The sequence below is a fragment of the Artibeus jamaicensis genome, unplaced genomic scaffold (assembly GCF_021234435.1).
Source record: "Artibeus jamaicensis isolate MK-2021 breed Jamaican fruit bat unplaced genomic scaffold, CSHL_Jam_final contig_76, whole genome shotgun sequence".
In the NCBI taxonomy this organism is placed as follows: Eukaryota; Metazoa; Chordata; class Mammalia; order Chiroptera; family Phyllostomidae; genus Artibeus; species Artibeus jamaicensis.
The window spans coordinates 20,618,000-20,642,558 of NW_026521954.1; the positions used below are offsets into that span (position 1 = coordinate 20,618,000).

The 24,559-nt window shown below is 33.3% G+C and overlaps 1 protein-coding gene across 10 annotated transcripts in view; it reads right to left on the reverse strand.

Annotated features, from left to right (window-relative positions):
• The window catches only part of CPEB2 (cytoplasmic polyadenylation element binding protein 2), a 60,936-nt gene that overhangs the window by 18,158 nt on the left and 18,219 nt on the right, over nt 1–24,559 (reverse strand). For 6 of the 10 annotated variants that reach the window (XM_037127011.2, XM_037127007.2, XM_037127010.2 and 3 more), the window contains 3 exons: nt 16,429–16,479; nt 9,055–9,078; nt 582–752 (listed from right to left, as the gene is read on the reverse strand). In XM_037127011.2, coding sequence (XP_036982906.2) covers nt 582–752; nt 9,055–9,078; nt 16,429–16,479 — 246 coding nt within the window. The remainder of the gene's footprint in view (nt 1–581; nt 753–9,054; nt 9,079–16,428; nt 16,480–24,559) is intronic. The other 4 variants (XM_037127013.2, XM_037127009.2, XM_037127012.2 and 1 more) reach the window with 1 other exon arrangement.

Here is a 24,559-nt window from a genome sequence, read left to right on the forward strand (position 1 = left end):
TTTAACTTAGCATGCTAAGTTAAATAGAGATCCACTATTGCTTGATAAGCAAGGTTTGGAGACAAAAAAGAATGTTAAAACAACATGTGGAAATCTGTAATACTCGTAAATACTGACTGCATCTGACATCCGCCAGGCAGTTTCACTGAAACATCTGACAGGTCAAATCCAATATATGTTCTAGGTAACCTTATCCCATGGGAACTTTATTAAAATTATTATTATGCAGAATAATCTCCCAGTTTATTGAATCATTGACTCATCTATTAGTTGTGAAGGAGAATAGTAGATTTTCCACATAAAATAGGTTCCACCGTAAGTAGAATATCATCTAGGGCATGAAAATCCTATTTACAAAAAAAGCACTCACAGTAGCAATATGCATTATAACATAATGTAAAGAAATCAACTTTAAAAAAGTTTTTTGTTTAACTGCCTCCACATTTCAGCAGGTGACAAAATATTTAAAATATTTAAACAGAGATGGATGTCTAAGTGAAAATCTCTAAAGGTACAAAATTCTTTACCTCATTCACCCTGTATTTCAGAATTTTTTTTAAAAGTTCAAATCATCAACTTACCTTCATCAATATCTGGAGGAAGACCACCAACAAAAACTTTTCGAGAGAAGCGTTCTATTCGTTCTCCGTTTTGATGAGCTGAGTAACATGTGGGTGAGTTTAAAACACCAACTTGATCATTATGACCATCATCCAGCAAGCCATCATCGATTGGAAAGAGAGAAGAACGGCCTAAAACATAATAAATATGACTTGAATCTCAGATATTAGAAAATGATAAATTAAAGCATACACAGAGTAATGACAAATTCAATGGCTTAATAAATGAAGGTGATATATGCATAAGAAAAAGTAGGAAAATAAATTTATTTAAGAAAGAGTAGTCAAGCTAGAAAAGCACTCTGAGGTTAGTCAGAGCACTCCGTTTTGAAAGCCAGGCTAAAAGGCATTTATCTAAGTGGGTGAAGAAAATAACAATACAGAGCTTTCAAATAAGCTGACAACTTTTTTTCGTGCTTTAAGAAGACTTAGCAAGTACGGTTAAGGTAGGTGGAACTGAGCAGGCCAGAAGTCCTTCAAAAAATCCAGGAAGGAGGGACGGCAGGGGTGACTACAGTAGGAAAAAATACTGTAGACGAGAAACAAAAGAAGAGAAAAATAATGGAAAGAAAGAACCAAAAGGAGATTATAATACATGAATGGTAAGAACCACTGACTAAATATAAAAACTTAAGTAACGACCAGAAACTGGTGTAGGAAGTGCTGAGCTTTAGATACATGAAGTTTCACAAGCTGATAGAATGTGGAAAACTGTACTTGAACAACAATTAAAATTTAAAAAGTGGGAGAAAAAAGTAAATATATGAAGGCTGAAGTGGAGGAAGGAAATCAGTCATGTTTGGGGTGGGCAAAACCCCCCTGGAATTTTTTTATAAAAAATTGAATATTTACTCTTACATGTTTAAAGCTTCAGTCACCTTCAAAGTACTCCCTAGTTGATGCGCGAACCTATCAAGATGTTTTATTTCCTTTGTTCGCAAGTTTTTGAACTTGTTAATTTCAATGCCTTCTAGTGTTTTTCCAATTTTTTGTTTCAACCTCTCTTGCACATTGGAAAAACATTTCTCTTTGAAGGCTTTTTTCATCCAGAGAAAAAAAAACAAAAAGTCACTGGGGTGAGATCAGGTGAATAGGGAAGGTGGGGCATAGGAGTGTTGCTGTTTTTCATTAAAAACTGCTGAATACTCTACCTGGTGTGGGCAGGTGCGCTCATAAATCACCCATTGTGAAAGGGACAAACACACTGAAAGAGTCTTACAAAAAAATTCACTGAAGCTGAACACTGCCTCTCACAATGCCAACTGGTAAAGTGATACAGATGGGTTCCTGGAACACTAACCTAGCTGGGGAAGGCTGTATTCCAAGGGGCCTGCCACCCTCCGGAAGATAATTCCGATTTTTTGTGTACCCCCTAAAAGGAGTCAACTCAGCAGAGGTTGATTGTTTAAGGTACTTGGACATATCACAGATAAAAAACTCCAGAGAAAAATGATGAGGATAGATTTTTGGAAAACTTACAAAAAAGAAATAGAACATTCAAGGAGATAAAGTAGTGCTAAGAAAATTAAGAGTAAAGCCAAAATGTTATTGTGACAGAGTGCCAAAGAAAAATAATGTAATAACATAAAAAAGAGCAATAAAATAACAATATGAGATGTTAAGATAATGATTTTTAAAAATGATAACTGTGTTTGAGAACATGCATGATCTTTGAAAGTATTGGTTTATTATTAATAAACGGGAGGGATTTACAATACATGTAGAGCTTTGTCAAGTACAGATATCAAATCATGATTCTTCAGAAATTCATTAGACAAGGAAAAAAACAATGTAGACAGGTTGTTTTTCCATAGAAATAGAGTGAAAGATTTTGTTTTTGAGTAAGGAGACAATGTATATAATAAATGGCATGTGCCTTAATACATGAGTAAATATTCAACATAAATATCATTATCATCTTGAAAAATATGACACATAATGATGCAAGTGATGTAAACAAGGACAGTCTGAAACATGTCAGCCTGCACAGAGTACTGGGGTTGGGGTGACAAAGACGGGGTTACAGGTTTGTCTGTGAACTATAGCTAGCCAGATGTTGGAAACAATAATTTGAAGTTTATAAGTCATAAAAACAAGGACAAAATTCATACTGAGTATAGGAAACAAGAATTATTCCATAAATTCAAACTGAATTTTAATAAGTTATTCTGAAAGATACTCATGTGTACTGAGCAGCTTTATAAATATTAATTTAATTTTCACAATTCCTTTGCTATAAGAAATAAAGACAAATTAGACAAATATATGAAGGCGAAACTAATTGAAATGAATGGAATTGCACAGGACACCAATAGCAATGAAAAGGAAACTGGGACTCAAATCAATGGAGTGGACCAGAAGAAAGCAAATAATGGCCAAACAGAAAAGAGTCAAGAAGCAAGAATTCAAAGAAATGAGGAGAGTCTTAGGAACCTCCAGGACATCTTGAAACGCTCCAACATCCGAATTATAGGGGTACCAGAAGGGGGAAAGGCACAGCCACCAGTGGAAAACTTATTTGAACAAATAATAAAGGAGAATTTCCCCAATCTGACAAAGGAAATAGACTTCCAAGAAATCCAGGAAGCTCAGAGAGTCCCAAAGAAGTTGGACCCAAGAAGGAACACACCAAGGCACATCATCATTACATTAGCCAAAATTAAAATGAAGGAGAGAATCCTAGAAGCAGCAAGAGCTAAGGGGACAGTCACCTACAAAGGAGTCCCCATCAGACTGTCAGTGGATTTCTCAAAAGAGACCTTACAGGCAAGAAGGGGCTGGAAAGAGGTATTCCAAGTCATGAAATCCAAAAACCTACAACCCAGATTGCTCTATCCAGCAAAACTTTCATTTAGAATGGAAGGACAGATAAAGTGCTTCTCAGATAAGATCAAATTCAAGGAGTTCATCATCACCAAGCCCTTATTATATGAAATGTTAAAGGGACTTATCTGAAGAAAAAGAAGTTAAAGAAACATGAACAGTGAAAGGAAACAAACTCACAGTTATTAACAACCACACCTAAAACAAAAGCAAACTAAAAGGACAGCTAGATCAGGAGTGGAAACATAGAAATGAAGATCTCAAGGAGGGTTAGCAACAGGGGAGTGGGAGGAGGAGAAGGGGGGAGAAGGTACAGAAAATAAGTAGCATAGACAGTAGATAGAAAATAGATGGGGGGGGGCAAGAATAGCATGGGAAATATAGAATCTAAAGGAATTGAGACACATGGTCATAAACTAAAGGGGGGGTAATGGTGGGGATGGGGGGTAGGGTGGAAGGGAATGAAGGGGGGAATAGAACAACTGTAACAGCATAATCAATAAAAAAAAAGAAATAAAGACTAATAAACAAATGTCAATCTTCTTTGTGGTCAATGGAAAGAAACATCTTCAAAATGAAACTTTTACGGAACAAAATGAACCTCATCAAGATCTATTAAAAACAATATTAACTGTGAGTAACTGGTTCATAATAAATAATTTTATATTTAAAAAACAAATAATATGAGGTGGAAAAACAACATACCTACTTGTTTTTGATTTAAAAAGTGATAGATTCAAATTTACAGTTCTTTAGAAATACTTTAGAAACTTTTTCACTGTAAGGTGTTCTAACAAACATACAAATTTAGCAGCCCCATAAACACAATAAAGTCTAACAAATTTTTATCATGAGAAAAAAGTGCAGGTTATAAGTATTTAAGGGTCCATGAATGCAGTGGCTAAGGAAATTGCTATACGAGCAATGACAGATAATAGAGGTGACTCAAAATGACAAACTATTTGTGTTAACTCTAATATTGTAAGTATGATTATGTTATAACTACATTTACAATTACTCCAAATTACTAACTATAATAAAGTATTATTATAGTTAGTGAAATAACAAACATCTACAATCTATTAACCAAAGTTCAGCTGAGCAAAGGACGTAATACAAGGCTGAGAACATATCACAGACTCGCCATACTAACTAGAATCTTCACTGCCAAAAAAAGACCACTTTCTTTTTAGAATACATAAAAGCTATAGAATTATTTAAAAGAGAAGTTAACTGAGTAAATGCCACCAACAAAAATATTACTTTTTACCTTGCCAATTATCCTTTCCTTTAACCCGAATTAAATTCATTATAGAAGGGGAACCACTAATTACATTTTCCATGTACAGTATACTTCAGACATACATTCTAAGAATTATACACACATATACTTAGTGCATGAAAATTACTGGCAATAAAGGTAAAATCATATGTGCTGAGAGAAGTAGAATTTGGTTAAAATCTGATTTGGACTAGAATATTTACAATGGTTTTCAACTAAAATTAAATTACTTTTCTTATTTTTTGCTCTGAAACTAGGGTGTTTTTTAGGTTCTTACACCCCAAAAGAGTGAAACTGAAGGATAATAAAAACACAATATAAAATCTGTGGAATGTAGCAAAAGCTATATACTTACAGGAAAATTTCCATACTTAGAGGAAAATTTATAGTTTTAAATGCATAGTAGACAACCAGAAATGTTTGAATAATCCTAGTTTATGCCATAAAAAAGATAGAAAAATAGCAAATTAAAAACATAAAGAATAAATAAATAAATAAATAAAAACATAAAAAAACAAACCAACAGAAAGATAATCAATAAAGTCAAAAGGTCGCCCCCATCCCCATCCTCACCCAGAAGGCAACCCATGTGTTTCTCTCCCTCTCTCCTTCCCTTCCCCTCTAAAGATAAATAAATAAAATCTTAAAAAAAAAAAAAGGTCGCTCTTTGAAAACTACAAAATTGATGTATCTCCCTTCATCAAGAAGAAAAAAAACACCTAAAATCACAAATACTAGGTATGAAAAAGGGGACCTCAATCAATATAGAATCTACGAGTATTAAAAGGCTAAAAATGGGAATATTATTAACAACTTTATGCTAATAAATTCAACATCTAGTGGAAAAAACTGCTTAAACAAATAACCTTTAAAATTGGCACAAGAATATACACACACAATGGGTATACATATATACATAGAATAGATATAGAGCTGAATAAATAAATATAGAACTGAATAGTTCTATGAAGTTGCAGTTTTTTGTTCTTTAAAAGTCTGCTTCCTTTACCAGTAAAGCCATCTAGGCCTGTAGATTTCTTTGTGGAAAGTTTGTTTTTAAGTTACCGATTTTATATCTTTAATAAATGCAGAACTATTCAACACATCCATGTGTGTTGACACAGTTAATATGCATACAAGTGAAGGCAAATCAAAGTTTTGCAACAAGAAAAGGTACAAATAGAGAATATAATAATTAATATAATGAGATTAGTTATAACTCAGATTACAATGAGATTCTAACTCTGACTGTGGTGGTTATGCTAATACACCTAAATATCCTTGACTTTGCATATTTTAACCTTATTCTGGAAGACCAATAAAGGCATTTTCCAACATAAAAATGGGGAGAAGCAGGAGAGAAAATGAAAACACGTGCACAAATTAGTCAATTTATAGCCTGAAACTAAGCATTGTTCTTTGATCTCAATGTATTATCCTGTTCTTTTATTTACTAAAGTTGTTCTAAAAATAAAGACATAAAACATATTAATTAAGCATAAATAGGAAAATGCTTCCTATTTTATAAGGCCCAGCAGTCTTTCTATTAGGGTAGATAATGCACCAGTGTGATTTTTATTCCACATGCAAGAATAAAAAAGCCACCAAAGCAAAAGAGCTGTGTCCAGGACTGATCTCTCTCAGACATCACCTGTTTATTCAAACAGGAGCACTGCTCAAGCATGTTTCTCCAAATAACTTAGAATGAAACTGTAAGGTACACTTGTCAGGTAAAACATTTTGCTCCAATAATTTGTCCTTTTCTCACAGAGAATGAATAAGGTATACAAACTAAATAGAAAGGGGGAAATGAGTAAAAAATAATAAGAGAACCAGTTTACTTCCAGACCTTTCTGTGTTATTGGTTTGGTATGTTCTTAAAAATGTTTTATTATTTATAGTTGAAATATATTCAAGTTCAAATAAAATCTCTCAATACCATTTCTAATGATTATACTTTTCATTTGACCACATAAAAATCAAAATTTTAAAAGCAGACTCCTATTATCCACAGAATAACAACTAAAACAATTACTAATGCCACATAATTTGAGAGGAAAATTCAGCCAAGTATGACAGCTGTTAGTTCTGTCCCAAAGAAGGTCAACTTAAAAACCCTGCAAGAGTCTTCTTTTTTCCAATACTGGGGGGGGGGGGCAGCTCTGAAGCAGAGAAAATCTTTATGGCTCCCAGAAGATGGAGATACATAAGAGTGTAGTAGCAAGTTCCTATCTGGCATTATAATCATAGTCTACTATTATAGAACTGAGATGAAAGAAGGTAAGTAATTGACACTCTGTTAACTTGCTCCTAAGAACTTCCTAGATCATGACATTTACAGTGGAGAATGGCAGATTATATTAAACATAAATTGCTAAGGTTAATAGATGAAAAGGGTATAAGAAAAATCCTAAATTACCCTGTAGTTTCAGAAGTACCATGGCTTGGTAAGTGGGGGTTTTTCCCCCAAGAGAATTGAAGCTCCACATTAAAACATCACAGTGAAAATGAATCTGCCTTTTGATCCAGCAATTCCACTGCTGGGACTATATCCTAAGAACCCTAAAACACCAATCCAAGAGAACCTATGCACCCCAATGTTCATAGCAGCACAATTTACAATAGCCAAGACCTGGAATCAACCTAGGTGCCTGTCAGTAAATGAATGGATCCAAAAATTATGGTACATATACACAACGGAATTCTATGCAGCAGAAAGAAAGAAAGTGCTCCTACCCTTTGCAAGAGCATGGATGAACTGGAAAGTATTATGCTGAGTGAAATACGCCAGGTGTTGAAAGACAAATACCATATAATCTCACCTTTAACAGGAAGCTAAACAACAAAACAAACAGGCAAGCGAAATAAAAACAAAGACACTGAAATAGAGAACAAGGGGATAGTGACCAGAGGGGAGAGGGGAGGGAATTTCAGGGGAAAAAAGGGGGGAAGGATTTACAGGAACTAGTATAAAGGACACATGGACAACAACTAAGGGGGGTGGAAATGGGAAGGAGGTGGGGAGCACTGAGGGGTGGGCTGGGCTGGGAGTAAAAGACAGAAAACTGTACTTGAACAATAATTAAATAAATTTAAAAAAAAAAAGAAAAAAAACATCACAGTGAAATGAGATAGTCCATAGATCTGAAAACAGATCCTAAAATTCCTAACTTTCCCTCTCTCTTTTCAGTTGTTAATAACACTCTTTAGAAAGTTTTAAGTTTTCTATATAGCTTTTTTACTTAGAAAACTAAAAATATTACTTAAGAATACAAAAGACCAATTTCTGTCTTCAGTGGTGGTGAATGCTTTTGTTTGTTTTCAAAGTACATGCACTCATGACTAGACAAAAAGAAAATGAAGCACTAGCACAAATGTATTAACATTTATAAAAAGTCACTATTATCACTGTCTATCCTCCATGGCTCAAGAGAGATTTCAGGGGTTAATGGAAATACTTCCCATTTAGTTTGGCACTTATAACAACTATATAAATTTCACAATTATCACTCATTTAAGAACAATCTAGTGGTATAAAGTTACTTTTGCTTCTTCTCATACCATTGACCTTTCTACCTCTTAAATTTTGCACGTAAAATAAGAGACTAAGTTTAAGCCAAAGAAGATGTCAGCTGCTCTCCTGGAAAGTTTAATAGTCCAGAATCCCACAGTCCCAGCTTCTTTCTTAGGATAATAAGAACCCTGAAGGCAAGACTACTGTGAGGAAAAGAGAAAGTGTGTGTGAGTGAGTGAGTGAGTGAGTGAGTGAGTGTGTGTGTGTGTGTGTGTGTTAGTAGAGGGGGGAAGGACTACATTCTGAGAAAACAGAAATATTAGCAACATAATTTCTATATATCAGTGTTAACTTGTTATTTTCAACTGGGTCAAACATAAAACTAATAAACTAGATACATAAATTATACACCATAGATAAGACAATCAGTTATAGATTTAGAGATTACAAAAATCATATTGTATGTCACCTTCACTAGTATTTATTAAACATAGTATTTAAACACACCTTCACTAGTGTTTCTTAAGCAAACTGTAAATGACAGTTCTATTTTAAAAGGTATAAAGTAACTTTAAAAATAGTTAAAATCTGGGCACTTTTTTAAAAAGGATAATTTTATTAAATAGCCATATTAGTATGAAATGTTCTTTAAAAGTTAAGAGATTTAGGATTCAAAACATTGACAAGTGTTCAAATCAAAACACGATTCTGTGAGTTTTCAGACATATCATAAGCAATCTGTGATAATTAATACAACATTGATCAGTAAAACCCAATTAAAAACAATTATACTATAGCAAACAGAAATGAATTACCTCGTCTTCTCCCATAACTCCTTGCTGCATGTAAACAAAGGACAAATCATAAAATGTCAGAACTAAAAATAAGCCCACATATACAAATATTTGTGACATGAAAAGCTATGTGGGCATCTGGAAATTAGTGCTACTTTGTTTTCAGAGCTATAATAATGTCAATATATGACATGTGCATGGTGTTTTACCACTTACAGAGCACTTTATTACATATCTCATCTGAACTGTATAAAAACTGAAATTAACAGGAAATATACAATTTATTCTCATTCATGTTAAAATTCATGAAGATTTGTTTTATCAGGTAACAATAGGAATATGTAACACTTTACACTTAAAAAGCATCACAAATAATTTTTCCAATGAATGGGAACAACCTGAATTAAATCCTTATTTTCTATGTATTATAATGTGATATAGCACATGTAGTCTAACAGTTATTTACATCCAGCTCACATTATACCAAACCCTGCATGGAAAAAGTACCAGAAGACACAGTAAAGAGTTCAATCCATATTCAGACTTGCTTAGTTGAAGAAATTATTAGTGGTAATACTATAGCTAATAACACTTTCTATTCTTTTAGTACATTTTATAACAGGTATCTAAAGTGTTTATGTGTCTACCTTTGGGGTAATAGAGGCTTGGATGCAAGTGTTATTAGCATCATCATAGAATACTAGGTATGTTGAATGCTGTAAAGTATAAAGCAGTGAGGCATTGTAATCTGTTACTAGCAAGTTTATATAATTCCTTATGAAGAAAAGATACTGCAATGTATTTTTCATAAAGAAACTACCAATTTGCTAAAATTCACAACTTGTTTTCAAATAACTCCTCCCCCCAAATCTGAGTACCCAATGAGTACTTGTACCCTGGAATTAACATATAAAACCAAGGTAGTAAGCCAAAAATGATTGTTAAATTTCACATCTTTTCTCATGTTCATAGTGTTTTAAGCCTGAGAAAACTGATACTCAATAAGTCTCAAATAAAAATGTATATTAAAAGTTGTCAGAAATGTCTCCCTAAAAGCATGAAACTTAAAGACTAAAACGTAACATTTCATCTCATTAAATATAATCTACTTTGAAGTTTTCAAAAATATATTTTAAATTTTATACTAAGGGTTTAATAGTAAATAAGTATGTCTACAAGTTGAGAATATAGCATTAGTCCCCTTTATAATAAAAAAGGGGATAAACAGACTAGTCAGCTCCCTTAGTCATTTACTGTTCAAGAAGTCAAAAAAATATAAGGCTCACGTCAGAGTCTTTTACAGAAAATAATTTCATTTGCATATCTGCCAATCTGCCATTCTACTGTCTTTATTTAGCTGTATAATTTACAACAGACTTAACCTGTTCATGAGTGATAATTATCTCAAAACTCAACAGATTAACCTGACCTATACAGCTTGCCTATATGTATGCACATATATGGCTTATATGTGGATATATAGTTATATATACATAATTACGTATGTGTATATGTACAAACACATGTGTACAGGGTGGGGGCAAAAGTACATTTACAGTTGAGTACATGAAACTCAATTTATTCTTTTATTATTTATTAATTATTCTTCTATTTCCATATAAACAACTGTAAACCTACTTTTGTCCCACTCTTTGGATTTAATTTACATAGAGCTTGCCTACCAATATATTAGTTTAGGGTGAGGGTAGAGTCGGAAGTGTCATTTACAATTTTGGGTCTTCCGAGACTTACAAAGGCCTTAAAGAAACAGGGTCTCAAAGAGATGGGACATCAAATGTGGAAAATCAGACCAATAAAATATGAGTTTTAATAAAGCTATCGAAAACAGGCTATAAAAGAGTGAATTCCCCTAAGTCTTTAATGCTGTATTGGGCCTGGAAATAATCAATAGACCCCCAAGTACTTCACAGCACAATCTTAGGAGCTGGGTTCCTCCTTGTGCCTAGCGTGGTCTAATCATATTAATCCAGTATAAATTTGCTTTGGGGCATCTCATTCATGGCTATAGAGGGTCAAACATTTATAAAGCAAATAAACTATTCTCATCAAATTTGAAGTCAAATTATGAATTATGAAGTCATAAAGTGGCATGTAATTCTTAACCTGAGAAAATTAATGACACCATAATCAGTTTATGTTCTTAGTGTTCATGTTCTTAGCTAAGACTACTCAACACTAAAATAGTGAAAATAAGTACATATACTCCAGCATCTTAGATACCCATCTCACTCCTAGGCTTGAACAAAATTATCTAGAAAATTTTTCCATCTCATACCTGAGGAATTTTAGAATCCTGTAAAGAGCTATTCTGCTTAATTTTGGACAACTCACCGATTCCAAGTTTCTCCATTACCAAAAATAGAACTGACTGCAGATGGAGCTAAACCATGTGAAGCATTTCCTATTCCCTGTCATGGAAATAACCAATCTGCTGCCATCACGCTAAACAATAATGGGTGTACTCACTTTCCTACAAATGTTTCTACTTGAATTTCTGGGATATGTTCTGCTATAACTTTATCAGTAATCATTAAATTACTATTCATTATGTTTTTAAAAAGTCTTCTTTAAACAATATGCTCCTCCAAACTCATTCAGAATATAATTTAGAAAAAAAGTAAATAATTTTTGTGTTAAAAATTTTAAATATAAAATTTTATTTTTTAATAAAACATTATAAAAGTACCTCATACAAAAGGGAGGAATTGGCTCTTCAGCATACATATGTAAATACATATATATTTGTGTGTCCACATATGTATGTTAAAATGTGCACTATATATATTCATGTGTATATCTATCTTTTCTTTAATAAATATAATAATAAGAAGCTGTCAGAAATGGCTAAATATCTTTTCTATATAAGTGGCTTTACAATTTGGTCCTGGGCTACCCATAATATTAGGTTCTAACACAGAGCTACAAAAAATTTTCTAACATTCTCTTTAGGGTCTTTTTGCCCAAATGTACTGGCTCTTAACTCAGCTGTGGTACCTGAATTATTGCAGCTGGAGGAAGTGACAGATAAACATACCAAATCAGCTGGAAATACTTAAAGGTTAGTTATCCTGGTGTGAAACTAAAGAAATTTTTATTTCTTACTCTAAAAGCTTGAGCCAAAACCCAGGAGAGAAATATGCCATCCCTCCCGCCCCCAACTCCCTTCATAATCCTTTTCAAGATCCAAAATAAATCTGTCTACTCCACTCACTTCCATCAGCATAAAAAAAGAACTGACTGCATACTCAAGTTTCCTATGTTCGTGTCTTAATATAGTGTATTTAGAGTTTTTGCCTTCAGAAATAGAATTTCATTTCTGAATAAATTTTCTTAATTGAAAGATATACAGAACTTCTTTCCTTCCAAAAGCACACCAAGCTCTTGATTACCAGCATGGCTGTATGTGGTTAATAACTGCAAACTGAAATTTTAAACTAGGTTGCTAATACCATCCTCCCATACTTCTGCTCTATCTATTCTCCTTTTGAAAACCATATGTACTAACAAAATTACTATTTTCCTTGAGAAAGGGGTAAAGGGGGAAATATAATCCAAATAGAAATGGATACTTAAATGATACAGCTTTTCGTACTTTTACACAGTACTCTGGAAAACAAGAGTATTTCTGTTTTGTTTTGTAATATTTTTACTATTGAAAATAAAAACTGTAAGATTTATACACTTACAGAAATATAAACATTCAAACTGTCATTTTATCTTCAGACAGTAATTAACTTTTGACTTTTAGACAATTTACTCATTCTTAAATAATGTGACTTGCCTAAAACGATACCCCAGGATGTTCAAGTTGGACTCATCTATATTTGAATTACTCAATAATGGCAGTCTCCATTGATTTCCACTTGATTTCAGGGACATGGTCTATTCAGAAGTAGGAGCTGCTTGCAGTTATATTTTTTGGCATTTCTTATAACATTAAAAAAATCTATATACCAACTTCATGAGACATTTGCCAGAAGTACTTCATTGTTTTACCTAATTTGATCCACTTCCTGGCCTTTAGTCCTTACCCTATTTACCCCTTACTTAAAGAAATATTTTAAAGTTTAACCATAATGCTAATTAACTAGGAAGATAGGATCATAAAACCTTTACAATATGCCTATTTGTATTAACAATTATACTATTTACATATTATTTTTTAATTAAATGAACACAAGTTTAGTACCATGGTGACGACATCACAGGTTTCTATACTGTATTTTCTATAGAATGACCTCGGATTGTAATAGCCATGCATTTATTTTGATGTGTCTTTGTGTACCATCAAGTTATTTTGGGTAACACAGGGGTAAGCGTACCATACTTAGGAGACTGCCTAAGATTGTCATTTTGCTTTTACTGACACCAAATTTGTCCCTACGTAGCTTCTTCTACATGGTTCTGGTTTGGCTTTCTGCAATAATATAAAACAAACCTTCTTTGTTCACTGTATGTAACACCCTTCACAAAGTTGAAAATACCAGTTATGTTTTCTCTAATTTTATATAATCCAAAGTAAACAGACCCAACTCCTTTATCTATTCAAAGGATATGATTTTTACTCTTTCAAAGTGATTTTTGTCACTGTTCATCGTCACCCTCTGCCACACTAACTTTTACTTCCAGGAACTGTTCCAGATACATACTAGCCATGAATGAATGCATTCACTTATTACAACAATCTCCCTAGGGCAGGCAGCAGGCTCCCTCTTAGGCAAAAAGCTGAGTCAAAGTGAAGTTAGGTAAGCTGCCCAAGGTCACACAGCTATAAAGAGCAAACCCAAGTCTAAACTCAGAATCTGACTTCAGAGTTTGTGATATCAACCCCTCTAAACTGTTGTTAAATCACCACAAACCAATACTAGTAGTGTATTATCACATACTAATTTTCAAAGTCAGCAATATTAGCTATGCTTATTTGTTAAATAATACAACTTTATTTAATCAATTGCCTAATAGTGAGTTAAATCTGTGATAACTAAAAGTATAAGAAGCAGGTCTATGTACGAAAATGCTACAATTTCTTAATCAGTTGATCATATTTAATAATAACTTACTATAAGTAGAGAGGCTTGTTATTAGTATCACTTAATTTCTACATTTCTCAGGGAGATAATATATTAAGACCATAGTTGAATTAGAGGCAGTGAAAAAGTAGTTCAAAACAATTTCCCCCTTACTTTTTAGTGCCCTTTGCCTACTTCTCTTTTCCATAAATTTTAATGTCTACAAAATATTTAAATCTTTAATATTCAAATACTTCAAATCTTTGATATTCAAATCTTTAATATTCAAATACTTTAACATTATCCTATAAATACACTCAATTTTCTGATTCTTGCTTCCCCTCTTAACCAGTAATCTCAAATGACCAAAAAAAAAATGTTTTCTCTTTGGATCCAATTGTGTCTACTGACCTAAACATATTTTAATGTCCTAGTTCTGTGAATTTTTATCTCCCCAGTCCCTTACCAGAACAAGTTCAGAACCTCCAGGATGGCTTACTGGACTGAGTATGTATTGTGGCCCTAAAGTGTCAGACTATGAAACATTTTCAATCTAATATCTAGATTACTTACAATGGGTTTAAGCAACTGATGAAATCAACTAGTTTAGTTATGTTTAGTGTTACCAGAATTGTAAGCTGTAAAAAAGTATTAGTTTGGCAACTAAGTTCTTTGCTTACACATAACTGACATATTCTAATGTGATCATAATATACTTCTAAATTTTCCTAGTTTGTTATACATTTAACAATCCAAGAATATCTGTGAATGATCTAAGAGATTATCTCAGATGGATTTTTTCCTTTGGATAAATTTTAACACAACATGTGAAACATTTGTAAATTCAAAATTTTCAACTGAATTGCTACTTTTTAGAAGTTAAAACAGAAGCGATCTCTATCAAAAGAAAAGTATTTAAAGTAAGGATCAATAGATAATTTATTATAACCTAAACCTATCATTATTTTATAATTCAAGCCATGACAATAAGAAAAATTACAATCATTTTCACTTTTTCAAACTCACTTTAAACAATATAATTTTCAGCCATAGATTCAGAGGTCAGAGACCAGCTACTCAAAAAATACATTGTTTTTAATTTTGTGGTAGGAAAACAGTTGAATAGAATCCTGGAATGTAACTTCTAGTAGCTTTCTGGTCAAAGTCTATGTAAACACTGTGATTCACTGAATTCATGCACCTGGCCTACCAGACTGTGAGGTCTAGCATGGACATGGCTTCAGCCTAGAGAGCATGGTCTAGCACCAATACTAGGACCTTGACAATTCTACCTGTGACTATACTCAAAGATCTTCTGTAATAGATAACCTGGTGTTTATACTAGGCAGGCATGTGGTGGACAAATCAATACACAATGGTCAAATACTGAATGAGTAAGTCACCTTACCTAATGCTTCAATTATTTTCTCATTCCAAAATCCTATCCATCTTGACAATCTCCCAGGTGGTCAGGAGCTTATTCCCATCTTTCTGTTACTTTATAGTCTCTACTTAATATTAGTTCACATGGTCTAGCAGCTTTACACTGGCCTTTTTTTTCAGTTTGCCCCCCAACTTCATTGCTTTCTTTTTCCAACAAAGCTTTAGTTGAAACAGAAGAGTCAAGCTATTCTAATAATTATGTATTTTAAAGTATCTCTGTCATCACTTCTTCCTACTTCCTCCTCATCAGCCACCCTTTGATTTAAAAACGCCTGTGTGAAGGACACTTTGATCCTCCAGGTCTACTCCCAGGCATGGAGGTGTCAAGTCCTGGAACTCTCTGAATACAATGTTTGTCCAATAGAAAGAGAACAAACTTTAATGGATGTTTATTCATTCTTTTTCTAACTTTAGTGAGCTTCGCATTACAAATTTTCTAGTTAAGAGTAAATTAAGTTAGCGTGACCATTATATTTACAGAATCACCAGTTTCCTCCTTAACACAAGTGCTAAATTAAATAATAACAAATTCTAGGCACTTTGCAAATATCTCATTTAATTCTCCTAATAAACCTTGAGATTTTATTCCTATTTCACAGATAGAAAACAAAATACAGCTCACAAAAGTTACTTGATCAAGGTCACAGCCATAAACTGGAAAGCCAATATTCAAACTCAGGACTGCCTGCAAAGTCTGTGGTCATTGAATTAAATCATACTATCACAAATACACTTCCATGACTACTTTTTCAGCCAGAATACACTCAAATTCCCAATTTTGCTTTCTGTTCAGGAAGAGTTGCAGCTTTATTTTTGTACTCAGAAAATGACGAATGAATGTATAAGAGAAGGTTTAGAGAAAGGTATTCAATTATTTTTATGTAAACCAATTGGAAAAATAAGAATGTTTTTATAAACTTACCATTTAACATCAACAGATTGTCAGTTCCTGGATGTGGATAGCTCAATCGACCTTTAAAAATACAGGAAACAAAAGTTTGAAGGTTACTGATCTATTTGCAAATTGAAAAGAGAAAAGGTGCTTAAGAAGGAAATTACTGAGCATAGCATATTTCTTAAGAACTAAAAAGGTAACGTTTAACTTAAAATATATAAACTAAAATTATCTTTGAAAGTAAAAAAAAAAAAAACAGTTAACGGTTCCTAGACCCTAAGAGCACAGTGAGATTTGGGAACATTCCCTATAGAATAAAGAATATTTGTTTTTGAAATGAAAAAACAATGCGGGTATCCTAGTCTTTCAAACCTAATAGAGAATGTGTGACTTTCTTAATGTTATAATGTTTGAAATTTTCTTTCTCCAAAAATAGAATTTGAAGGAAAGTAATTTCTATTCCTAAATAAAAAAAAAACAACCAAACATTAAAATAACAAATAAGCAGTACAAATTCATGACAACTTGCCATTTAATTATTATTTTATATAGTTGTAAAGAAGCTTAATGAAAACATCTTGAATATACTATTACAATAATATAACTTGCTCAAAGTTCACAAATGATATAAAAACAAAAATATAAGAAAGGAAAATATTAAAGCTTAAGAGTATGGTAGCACAGTATTTCCTCTGCGCCATCTGCATTTAGGAGTGTTGCACTGACTAAATGCAGCAGGGACAGCAGTGTTACTACATATGCCAACAGCAAGAATGAGCACTGCTTTTAGTCACTGAAATATGGGACTTTTCTCTAATGCCTAAATCTCTGATAGACTATTTGAAAGGCACATTAAAATCCATTTAGAAATCTGCTAAAAATTAAATGTCTGTGAGATTGCATTTTAGCAACTTTCAGCACAGTCCCTTTAAAAAGACATAATAGCGAATAATGTATTGTCACCAGAAGGGTGACCAATAAATATCTGAATGGATTTGACATGATTAGTAAGGAGCACAGACTAACTGCAATATCTTTACCACTTCTGCAAGTACTCTGCATTTCTAGGGTCCTTTATTCTATCCAAATATTCCACATAAGACAGATCACCTTTGGCTTCTGGTTTAATTATGAAGTTAAAAAATGTGATTATCTAGCAATGTAAGAGAGGCAAAGATAATCCAATTTTGACATTAAATACATATTAGTAAATAGATATACAGATATAAAAATATACCTAGACATACACACACACTTCATCAGAGCTCTAATTTTACTATATAGCACATTGTGTTTTCAGACCCAACATAAACAAAATAAATGTTACTGTCCTTCAAAGGACAACTTACCACTTCCTATCACTCCTCAATGTCATGTAGCATGGCTTTCGTTAACTAAATGATCTCTTCAATAAAGTTGCCATACTCTAACACACAGAAACACATCTACTGTTGTGATACCTTCATATGTACAGAAAGTACAAGACACAGAGAGTTAGGAAGCAGAGCTTTCCTAAACAGGCTTTTAATAGCACGGAGCAATACACAGCTTATTTTGGAAATGATACTCTTTCTAAATATCTCGTAGCAGATGAGCAAATGTGAAGAACTTAAGGCCATGAAGAAAATCAAAACTTTGAAAGGGGCAATCTGTGTTGCTGCTCAGTGTAACAATTCATTAGGACTTGCATCCTGATAGTGTTAGGAGGCTGAGAATACAAATATGAGTAAGATACAGTCTCTGCTTATGATATGGTAGTGAAGACAGACACAAATATACAATTTCAATGAAATCTGCCAAGTGTGAAAAGAATTATGTACTGTATGATATATGTGTATGAGTGTGTGTGTATAAATAAACACAAAGGTGTATTTAACCAACTCCAGGGATTCAGGTAAGACTTTCAAGGAAAAGTAAACTGAACAAAACCTTAAGCCTTGCTCCATTCCGCACCCCCGCAAAACAAAAACAAAAATAAAACAAACAAAAACCAAAAAAACCCTCTCAATTTTCATATGCCACATAACTGCCCTGTAACAGATTCACTGTTCACTTTATTTATCCCAAGACACAGATAACAAGATACTTTCATTGCTAATAGTCTTTTGACTTCTTGGCCCTGAAGGGAGTTAAAAGGCATATCATGTGTGAAAAGTTCAAAAGACAGGTACCTATTAAAAACAGATCCTGCTCTTTATTCTTTGCCAAGATAAATTTTCTCCTCCATGACTATTTCCTTTTCTTAAATGAATATGAACAAAAAATTATCTCTAAAGCCATGATATTCATAGTTAATGATGCCAACCCATTCCTCACTAGTGATGAGAAAATGCTAGAGAATGATGCCACACATTCTTCTAACTCCTTTTAAAAATCCATGTATCGGGTAAGATTATACAAGTTTCAAGTGCACAGTTGTATGATCTATCACTGGTATACTTCACTGTGTACCCACGGTCAAATCATCCTCTGACATCACATACTGACTCCTTCACCCTTTAATACTCCCTACCTCCCTTCTCTGTGGTAACTACCACACTGCTGTGTCAAAGTGCCATTTAGAATCAAAGAGATTGAGTTAGAATTATAGCATATTTCTTAAAAACTAAAATATGGTTACATATTTCTTTATGGTTACAGTGGTTAAAACTTCAAACTCAACAGCTACTAAATTTCACCGCTTATGAGCACTGAAACTGAGCAATTATTATTAATAAGCTGCACAGACACCTAACTGTAAATTAAGAGTAAATATCTACCTTTTAGTTGTGAGAGTTAAATAAATTAATACATATATGGAGAGTCCTCAGAACAGTGCCCGGCATATATACGTGTGTGTGATACACATACACACACACACACACACAAAGTGCTCAATTGATGGTATGTATGATATGTTATATATATTATGTATGCTTTACATATATATAACACACATATATACACAGTCTTAAATGAAAAGATCTATTATTTCCTTCTTGTGTGCTTTAAATAATGCATTGCTTCCACTGGTTGGGGAGAATTTTCTAATATTTTTTAATAGTCTACACTTCACCTTCATTTCCAAACTCAATTAGAAAAAAAAAACAGTTTACAGAAAGTCTGGTAAAATCCACTTAGAATGTGGTCATTACCAACCTTGAAAACTCCAATCTTTGCTCAGATCCAAGGGGCAGGACAGTCATTCCTGACCTCACTCCCAAATCTCAATGCATGCCTCATAAAAGCCTAAGAATAAGATCATACAAATGTAGAAAAGACCCTTAGATCCAAAGTATCAGATATCTCAAGAGAATAACAGAATCATGCCTTACCTACATCTAATAAAAGCCTAATACATCTAATACATCTACTTTAGTTTCCAGGAAAATTAACCTAGTTAACTCACTCTTAATCAGGATCCCATCATAATTTTTCACTGAATAATTATTTACAACTTTTAAAACTTCTATCTAATCTACAGTAGAAAAATATTAAGAAACATCAAGGAACAAAGAATATCAAAAGTTTGCTGCATGTAAAATATAGTAACAAAATAAAGTCAATAACAAAAGGCCAAACTGAAGTCATTAATCATCTGGTAAGATAATGTATTACAACAAAAATGGTACTAATTAACATATATTCAATTATTAGTAAAATAAAGTTGAAACAATGGTTGCAAAATTTTACATTGTAAAAGGGTTTTAAATGAAAATCATATTAACAACAAATAGTCAATCAAATTTGCCAGTGGCAGTATAAATTGGCATAAAACAAAAATAAGTTGGCAATATATGCCTAGAGATTCAAAAACACTTGTATTAAGGCTACTTTATGAAGACAAAAGCAAAAAACTTCACTAAATTTTATTTAAAAATTTTAAATGTCTAAATGTCCAACTGTAGGAGAATGGTTATACAAACTATTTTACATGCATGTAAATAATTTTTAAAGGTTCTAAATAATTATTGAAAAATATGAATAATTGTGGAAACTGTTTAATCATTTAACCAGTAATATAGTAAGCCTCTCCTATTTGCTTGACACTTTGACAGATGGTGATCAAGATAAAGCCAAAGGAGAAGCTGTCACTGGCCCCATGACATAATATACCATGAAAGATGTATACAACATTGAACACAAATCCAAACTACTGAGTCCAAAAAACATAAGAAAGATGCTCTGATTAAAAAGGACTATATGATTCTTTAAACAAAGTAATCTACTGCTGACCAAGAGTTTTAGGGAAGCTTCACTAAGGAGATAAGCAGGCTATGGATTAGACTAGAGAAACATCTAATTGGAAGCAGAGGATTAAATACATGTGTTCATCACTGTTGCACTTTGAAACTCCTAAAATGACGATGCAGGAATTTTAAGGAGGCATAACCCCATCAGGACAGAAAGAACTGAATAGAATCACAGAAGAGACATGTCAACACATTTTTTTTGAGGCTATGAACATGTACATTTGAGTGGTAACTGACTTTGTAGACCAGAAATCACTGAAAACACTGAAACCTAAACTGGTGTGTGCAAGGGGAAGGCTATTAAGAAACAAGTCATTTACTGCAGCAGATACCTGGAGAGGTTCAGAAATAAGGGGCTCTGGTTATCAAAGAGTGTAGATGTGGGGTGGAACTGAAAACAGGAAGGCCCGTGACTGCTTGTTAGTTTGTACATGAATCAGGGACACAGACAGCCTCTTCCTGGCCCCTCTAAGAGTGCTAGCAGCTAGGACTACAGCTCACAGGCAGAATGGAAAACACATCCAGGTCCAGTTCCCAGATCAAAAGAAAAGAACAAGAGATGCAGACATGTGAGAGTTCCATTTGACCCGCTTACAGCAATGTTACTAGTCAACCCCAACTGCATACAGTGAGCTTCCAATCACCATTTTTGTCTTTTCTTTAAATAATGGATAGCAAAAGACCATAAGATATTTGATGAAAGCCTCCAGCATGAGCAAAAAACAAACAAGTACAAAAGAGAAACTTAGAAGCATAAACAATACAAGGAATTAGAAAAATAATCTTCAATACTACAATACAGTGTTTAAAAACAGACACTCCAGTGAAATAAGATCAAATAATAATAATAGGAAAAGTCCTGAGAATTTTTTAAATGAGAATCTTGAAAGTTCTTCAGAGAAAAAATTTTTACACAAAAAATATGGATAGGAGGGTTGATAAATAAGACATGAGGAATTTGCTCCAAAAGCAAACAATAAAAGATACAGCAATAGAAAATAAAAAATAGAAAGCTGATGTTGAGAATAGGAAGCTTAATAGGTGAAGAACAGGAATTCCAGAAAGAGGTAATACAAAAAACAGAAGGAAAGAAGTTATCACAGAAATACCAAAATGTCCAAGAACTGAAGGAAATGAATGTCTGAATTCAAAGGGACCACAGAATGTGCAGCAGAGGAAACAAAACACAGAAATGGAAGGAGGAGGAAGACTGGCAGGCAGAGCACCCCCCCCCCCCCCGCCACCACCACTGCACACACACTGAAAGACCCATATATATTTCGTATATAAAATTTCAGAACCACAGGCATGAAAATATCCCAAAAGCTTCTAGAAAGAAAAGCAAAAATTTCAAAAACACAAAACAAGCAATCAGTCATCCAAGTGAACAGGGTTCAGATGGTATTATAGTAACCCTGGGTATAATGAAGCAATGCTTTCAATAGTATAAATTACTAATGTATCATTCCACACCAATCTATCATCTTAGGTAGAATAAAGATGTTTTCATTGATGTAGGGTCAAAATTCATGTCCCATCTGAAGGAAGGTACAGTAAAACAGGTCCAATAAAACAAAGACCTAAATCATTAAGAAAGAATAGAGATTCAGGAAATGGATTCTACAAGAAAAAAGTATTCCCAGGAATAGGGAAGTCCCAAAATGACAGTTATGTAGGGTTACAAAAAGTATGCCTCAGATGGCAGCAAAAAATCAATCTAGATTAATTACTTGATGGTTTTACATGTTTAGAGAGAATCTTTAGAGTTCTGTTAATAAATTTTGGGGTGAATTAGTGACAAATAACAAGAGACCGTAATTCTAGGAAAAACAGTTATAAGAAAAAAATATGTTATAGCAGTGATTTTCAACATTTCTCATTTCGTGGTGCACACAAATTACAAAAATTCTGCGGTACACCCAAAAATATATTTTTGCTGATCCAACAAAAAATAGGTATAATTTTGATTCATTCACAACAGAATGGTTATTGTTGTATTGGCTGTTGTTGTAATTTCTTAATTTGACAGTCTAAGGGAAAGAGGTCATTGCCCCTGACTAAACAGTCATGTGTTGCATGTTTTAAACATTTTTGCTGCACGCTGGATAAAAATATGTCTTACAGGATAAAGGATACATGGTTTATTTATGAATATTACTAAGGTATCAGCATTATCACAGTAACATACTACCTAATTTAAACAAAAGAATGGTCCTAAGCATTGTGAGAGGACAAATCAGGGAAAGTGCTAGGGGACAATTAATAGACAGTTAACAAATAATACTTAAAATGTAGAAAATTTAAACACTTTTCTTCTACTTTTTTCAAATTTCACTTAATGAATACATACTACTTTTTGTAATAAGAAAACAAACATCTTTTTTTTTGCCCTGGCTGGTGTGGTTCAATGGATTGAGCATCCATCCGCCTGTGAACCGAAGGATCGCTGGTCTGATTCCCAGTCAGGGCACATGCCTGGGTTGCAGGCCAGGTCCCCAGTAGGGGGTGTGCGAGAGGCAATCACACATGGATGTTTCTCTCCCTCTCTTTTTCCCTTCCCTTACCCTCTCTCTAAAAATAAATAAATAAAATATTTTAAAACAAACTTTTTTTAAATTAAAAAGATAAAGTCCTATATTCTTGAGGAACAAAATCTTCATTAGACATTCTCAGATACTCTTCAAATACTATAAACAGCTAAAATTCATAGGCCTAAATTATCCCATGTACTTGTCTTTATCACTTCAAGGTCTATATAAATATATTACTTGCATTGTTTTATTTTCAATTTAAAAATAAGTTATAAGCCAGGGGGTGGAGGTGGGCCAAGGAGAGGTGTAAATTGCAGACATCTATAGAAAAAAAATGAGTAAGTTATAAGCCCATATTTACGGTCCTAAGAAAAATGCTTTGTGGCAAATAATAGGGTTTTAATAAACACATTTAAGTTCTAACTTAAGTAAGTTAGAACTCTAAATAAGTAAGAGTTGAAGAAAATCTATTGTGATTTCTGCCTGTTTCAGTTTTTTTGAAAACTGCAGCCTGTTGTAACTCTAACTATGTTCTCAAATTTAATATCATTAAGACAATTACTTAAAAATAAATAAAAGTAAAACTTAAAAGTCACTATCCAGGATACCATATTTTAAATAAGTTTTCTAAAACCAGAACTTTTCCAACCATATTTTCACAATAACCTTTTCACTCTCCAGATATTCTCACCAGTAACAGAAGTTAAACTCTTAAAAATTGTACTTTTCTTAAGATAAACTAAACTCTGACAAGTCAGACAGTAAAATATTAAGGTAACAGGTACAATCACAACAGTGATCATTTATTAAAGTTAGAATACAGTTAATAAAGCCATGTATATGGCTTCTACATTCATATAATTTATTCCAAAGTTAATAACGATTTTTTTCTTCTTATCAAAGGCCAGTGGTCTACAGGAAAAAGGGGAAAGAAGACCAATGAATTGAAGGGAAAATGACATATAAATTCTACTCCTTTTAAAAATAAATCATGTTATACGCACACCACAATTGCTCCTTAATCTTTTTTGTAGCTATTCTAATACACGTGATGTTCATCCACACTTCTTGGGGGGTACTTGTGCAAGTTCTGACTCTGGGACACACAGGAGACTAAAGAGTACAATTACTTCTGAGCAGCACAGTCCCTGCTGTCAGAGAGAAGGGGGTGTGGAGAAGTGCTGCTGTCACTGCTTTGGAATGTCCATGACTTGTTTGAGTTTTAGTCTGCACTTCGCCATATTTAAACGAATGTGCTATAATTGTTACCTTTTTTTCACGGATCTCTTTGATTTTGTTCTCCTGTACCAGAGTTTCTCCAACAACATACAATGCACAAGCTCTAGGAAGGGGACCCTGAAACCTGCATGATAAGCATGCTCTCAGAATTTGAGA